The sequence below is a fragment of the Podarcis vaucheri genome (assembly GCF_965113315.1).
Source record: "Podarcis vaucheri genome assembly, chromosome: 12".
NCBI classification, from domain to species: Eukaryota; Metazoa; Chordata; class Lepidosauria; order Squamata; family Lacertidae; genus Podarcis; species Podarcis vaucheri.
Genome location: NC_138750.1, coordinates 60,689,782 through 60,695,888, shown reverse-complemented (window position 1 = coordinate 60,695,888; position 6,107 = coordinate 60,689,782). Strand labels below are relative to the sequence as shown.

The 6,107-nt window shown below is 41.7% G+C and overlaps 1 protein-coding gene across 3 annotated transcripts in view; it reads left to right on the top strand.

The window, feature by feature from the left end:
• The window catches only part of SETD2 (SET domain containing 2, histone lysine methyltransferase), an 89,540-nt gene that overhangs the window by 1,109 nt on the left and 82,324 nt on the right, over positions 1 to 6,107 (top strand). For all 3 annotated transcript variants that reach the window (XR_014212213.1, XM_082192096.1, XM_082192095.1), the window contains exon 2: positions 2,413 to 2,559. Coding sequence is in view for 2 of the 3 variants with exons in the window: in XM_082192096.1 (XP_082048222.1) it covers positions 2,413 to 2,559 (147 nt within the window). In the remaining variant the exon portion in view is untranslated. The remainder of the gene's footprint in view (positions 1 to 2,412; positions 2,560 to 6,107) is intronic.

Below are 6,107 nucleotides of genomic sequence, written 5' to 3'. Positions count from 1 at the left end.
TCTGACTCCCATGTGTGGAGGGGCCGGAAGAGGAAAATGGGGCTGAGAGAAGGTGTGTGTTTCCTTTCTTTCAGGGGAAAAGGATTAAGGGTGAATATTTTCAGGAATAGGGGGCAAAAGGGGGCCTTGCCTCCCCACCACATGCTCACAAAGGGGGGCAGGAGGGCACCGCAAATGTGCCATTTTCCTCCCCCTCCCTTGGGCACCTGGCCCGGCTTGAGAGGTTATAGGTGCCGTGCCAATTATTTTGGGTGGGTGGGCTGCAACGGGGAGGAAAAACTGCCCTTGCAAGTGCAACACGTGGGGAATAATAATAATAAATAATTTTATTTGTATCCCGCCCTCCCCAGCCAAAGCCGGGCTCAGGGCGGCTAACAACAATCAAATAATACAACATTCTCAAATCCTTTCATTGTGAAATTAATTCAGGGACACGCAGGACCCCTAACAACAGGTGTTTGCTTTTCTGCACCCAAAATGGGGCCACCGAGAAGCAGGCATTAAAAAAAAAAAAATGCCCCGCCATAAAGGCAAAACCAGACACCAGTTGAGCAAATCATCCAGACTTAATTCAGCCTAAAACTTCCTCCTTTTTTCAGGAAATTCATTGCCTGGAAGGGACAACGTTGCTCTGAAAAGAGCCACTTTCCTTGTGGGGCTTTGGAGCGCCCATGTGGGTCTCTTCAGGAATCATAATAATAATAATAATTTATACCCTGCCCATCTGGCTTCGTTTCCCCAGCCACTCTGGGTGGCTTCCAGCAAAATATTAAAATATAATAATTGTTAAGGGTGCACATGCCTTCTTGAAAGGTTTGGGGCGGGGCAGGCCGCATTTTCCCCGTTTTAATTCATTTAATTTAACTGTTCCCTAATTCAAAGGGGCCGAGGCAGGTTCCCCCGTTTTAATTCTTCACTTTGCATTGTGTTGGGGGGCACAGACAGATAAAACCCACGTGTTCACATTGGCTGGTTGCTTGGGGTGAGTAAGAATTGCCTTTAGGCGACTGGGCTCAGGAGCTACCATTTGCTTCTTTTGTTATTATTAATTATTTCATAAAATGTATATGCCTCTTGATGGTTTCAAAGAGCCTCAAAGCAGCCTCAGAGAGGCATGTTTGTGAGACAGGCTTGCCCCCCCCCCCAAGTTTCTGAAATAATAATGTTTACGAGCAAGGCTGGAAGGGCGGTTTCCTTGACCGCTCTTTGGACTTCATTGTGGGACATCTGAAGATGAGAAGAAAAGGGCCATTAAATGTACTATAAAGGCTGAAATCCTAAACTTCCCAGGGTGTGAATCCCATTGAACACAAACTGGGGCTCTTTCTGATTAAACATACTTGGGGTGTGCGGTGATAACCGTTCTTTATTTTTGCACCTCTTATCCCAAAATGGGTCCACAAAGAGGCAGACAAAAAATAAAACTTCATATACAAGGAATAAACATTAGATGGCAAAATTGGACACCAGTCGCATAAATCACCAAGTCTTAGTTTAACTTTAACTTAAACGCCCCCTGAAATGAAGCTATTGGCCACCTAAACATTTAAAGCAGACGAACAAGTCTTGGTGCCACCACTAAGCAGGCCCTCTTGCCTGTAGCCAACACCCACAGCTCTTTTTGAACCAATGTGTACAACACTCTGCAAAATAGCAATGAAAAGAGATCTCCCCGTCTTGAGGAGTGTAAAACTTAACACAGAGATGGCAGTAGCTGGTGGGGAAAGGCAAGTAGGGGAAGATTATGTGTTGAGTTTGATCAAACATTGAGCTTCCACCCCATGACCCACTTTACTCATTAACGTGTACTGGAAACAGTGAGGAGGTGCGGGGAATCCAGTCATAACAGCTCTTTTAGCCATCCTTTTCGGAAATGCATCTTAGAAGTTAAAGGGGTAGCTAATCCTTGTGATCCAATCTTGAGTATGAGCCCAGTTGCCTCCATTTTGAGTTCGCTAAGGGACATTTCTTACAGCCTTAGACCTTTATGTGTTAAATAATGTCGCTACATAAGACATATGGGCATTTGTAGGGCAGGAGAGATTTTGTCCTGGAGTGAGCCATGCCCATGTTTCATATATGGAAGGAAGATAACACACACACACATTTTTATTATTAGTTTTCCAATAGCCAAATTATAACAATAACAATCCCCCAAATTATTCAGTTATCAAAATGCCAATCAACTTCCCATTAATAAACTTCCCTTTTATTGACATTTGCTTTGTTTTTCTTTTGCCACTGAATTTCACTAAATGCACATATGTAGCCATTAGCAGGGTTGACCTGCTTTCTGTTCTTAATTTCTTTCGGAGAAGGTGGCGAAGTAGCTCAGACCCTCCTTGCTTCCCTTCTCTCGGATGTACCTCTAACCCACAACCGTTTGTCTTGAATACTATTTTATTTTTATAGCACAGCTTTCATGTCGAAGGATCCCAGTGGACATCATAAACCTAATACGTCCAGCATCCCTGAAATGCAGTCACCTCTGAGGTGGAAAGGGACAGACAACTGGTGTATCTTTCCACAGAATATGGATGGGTCTGAAGAGGTAGAAAGGTAAAATTTTGGACAAGGGCAATAGGGTAAACCTTTGTTTTTGCAAAACACTACTTACTGTATCACCATCTTTCAATACCAGTGCCAAAGTATGTTTTCTACAACTTCTGAAATTAGTGTCGTGTGAAACAAATTTGAATTCAGCTTCTATTTTACTAATTCAAATCGTAGTCATGTTTTTTGTCAGGTGGTCTTTTTATGATTGGCAGTATATAAGTTTAATAAAGAATAACATTATGGTTTTTTCCTACTCATAAAAAGTATTGTACTTGTAAGAATGCCCTTAACAGGTAGTTACTTAACAATAGTAAATAGTGTTCAAGTATTGGGTGGGAATTATTTTTCAGAATCTCACTGGTTTCACAAGCTCCCATTCTTGCAGACTGTTTTACATTACTGCTTTGTTTTTAAACCCAAGCTTCCTAACAGTTTAGCAGAACAAGTTGGCCTTTTATTTTGGGGATTCTGTAACGCAATAGCTTTCCACTCTTCATGGCTCCTTTTGTCAGCACTGCATTGTTAGGTACATCCAAAAATATGACATGTCTTCTAAAGATGTGCGGAGATGTAATCCGAAAGATATTTCACCGTGTGGCTGGCCACTTGCATTGTTTCCTGTGTTTATAAATTACTTAGCTATACAGGGCCCAACATTATGTGAGAGCAAATATTGGATCTCTTCTTTAGCAAAGGGCGTAAAGGTGCATGTTCTTTATGAAGGCATTTTTCATCTGAGTTTGGTTGCGCTTGCATTTAAATAGCTCGTCTAAACTTGCATCTTCAACAATAGCCTCCTTTCTGCCCCTCAAAGTGCCACAAGATGTTTTAAATATGCTACGATGGTGGCATTCCTGGAACCAGATGGGGAGGGGGGGGAGCATGGAGCAATTTGAAAACAAACCATCATGGCTGCAGGATATTTTCTGCTTGCTGGAGAACGTGGCTTCCTCCAAATAGGGTACCTTAAATAAGGCAGACACTGACAGCTTATCCACAGTAAAGCTACAGACAGCTTTCTGGCCTTTTTTCTTTCTTCTTGAAATGAGAGAGAGCGCGTTAATTTCCCCCGTTTAATTAATGTGAGCAGGTAGTGTTCTAGGAGCGCAGCTGTTTGAAACTGTAGGCGTAAAGTAGTAATTTGGAAAATTGGAGAAATGGCTAGTTGGCTTTCTCTCTTAACTGGAAGCTGGCAATCCGTTGTCCTGTCTTGTGCAGTTTTTTCTTTCTTAATGTGATTACTGCAGAGAAGGGAGTTTTAAACTAGATGGATGAGGTAGGAGGTAACTGTTCCCTTATGTGATGATCCGCAGCGTTTTAGAAAGTGACAAGATCAGCTGTGTTGGCTCAATTCATTTGTATGTAGAGGAGAAACACTTCCTTTTGCTTTGGTGTGGTTGAAACCGTTAACCTTGACCGGTTCCACAATGAATCAAAATAAGTTTGTTCATTCAGTTTGGTTATGGAAAATAATCCGTTAGCTGAAGATGCAACAAACCTCAAGTATGTAAGCCAAATTAGGCAAGGACTTTTTCTGCGTTTCTTTTTATAAACTACTAGGCTATCTGTAAATGGAAAACATCACCAAAGAAACCTGTTCAGCAAAGAGGTCTAGGAACCTGCAAAAGCTTCAAAATCACAGCTTATCTTTCCTGCCCCTTATACTCCAGGTTTATTAATCCACAGTAAGTTATTGTATTCTACTTGTAATTCTCAGAAGGAATTTGCATATCTGCTCCACACGGATGGTTTGAAACAGCGTGAGGGAAAATCTACCGTACTTTTAATTACCTTGGTAGAGGGTTCAAAACAGCAATTCTCTTTGTAAACTGCTTTGAAGTTGTTTTTACTAACAGGCGGTGTATAATTTTTTTATTAAATGAATGAAGGGGTACATTCACGTTAACAGTGATGAATCTGGACCATTAAAGAGTAATACATTTCTGGCTTGAGCCGTTCTAGTACTGTAGGTTTAGGTTTTCGCTGTAACGAGCTAAAAGGATTATTTCCCTTGAATACAAGTCCAGCCTTTCTCACCCCTGGGTCCCCAGATGTTGGACTACAACTCCCATCATCCCTAGCTAGCATAACCAGAGATCGGGGAAGATGGGAGTTGTAGTCCAACAACATCTGGGGACCCCCAGGTTGAGAATGGCCGTTCGGCTGTTAATTATGTATGTAAAGGAAATAAATTAATACTCTTTATGATTAAGTGGTTTGGTATAAGAGTAATGAACACTTCATTGTGGAGCTAAAATCCAAAGTGCAGTTGGGCTTAAATGTTAGGGGGCATGGGAAGGTCTGTTGAATTTGAAGTTCAGTATAGCTCCTTCACCACCCTTCCCTAAAAACGTATTCATCCTCAATGTCATAAATCTGCCACACTTCATATTTGCCATTGTAGTACCTGAAAAAACACACTATTTAATAACCCGAAGTACACGCAATAAGGGGATGAGTGCAATATGTTCGTTCATTTCATTCATTCCTGTTGTGCTTAACTTTATTATTATTGAATTTTAGACAGTTAACGGAAGCAAATACTGAAGTCAGCCTTTGGTCATAATTTAGCTGCATCTTTCGTACAGAACCTACCACCACAGGCTGGATTTGGACTACTGTTCTGTTGTCGCTGGTTTACTGCTGGGGTGACCATATGAAGGCTTTCTGTGTGGATAATTGGACGCTTAATCAGACTCGACTACTGTAGATCCAAGGGCGGTTTGAACATCCCAGAGTAAGATTAGTGTGGACAGTTCTGGGGTGCTTGGAAAGATTATACGCTACCTTTTCTGCAAGCTAGCAGTTGAGGCAGCTTGGTAGTGAAAATACAAAGCAGCGTAAATACAAAATGATAAAATAGAAAGTAGCAGCCACTGTAGAAAAAAGAGCTGCTGTAATGTAGATAAAATATAACTCATTCCTCCCCCACCCCAGTAACATAGCACACATCAGTAAAACAATTCAGCCATCAGAAACTCCCATCACAGCCCAAAACAGTTTAGAACAGAATGTCCTTAAGTTTTAACATTTTCACTTTGAAGGGCTGTGGCCTAGGCACAGCATTATAAAAAAAAAAATTAAAAAATTACCCTCCCTTCACCGCATGGTCTCAGGTTACTACTATTTAAAATACAGTGGTACCTCGGGTTAAGTACTTAATTTGTTGCGCAGGTCTGTTCTTAACCTGAAACTGTTCTTAACCTGAAGCACCACTTTAGCTAACGGGGCCTCCTGCTGCCGCCGGAGCACGATTTCTGTTCTCATCCTGAAGCAAAGTTCTTAACCCGAAGTAATATTTCTGGGTTAGCGGAGTCTGTAACCTGAAGCGTATGTAACCCCAGGTACCACTGTGCAAAGAAATCATTTTAAACAAATAATCAAGAGAATAAGGTGGCCCCAGAATATACCTCTCAGAATGTCAAAAGCCAGTGTAAAGAGGTGGGTCTTCAGCATATGACAAAAGCTACATGTGGAGGGGAAATTCCACAACTTGGGGCCTGCCGCAGAGAATACTCTGGCTTGAAATACACTTTAGGGGGGGACCAGTG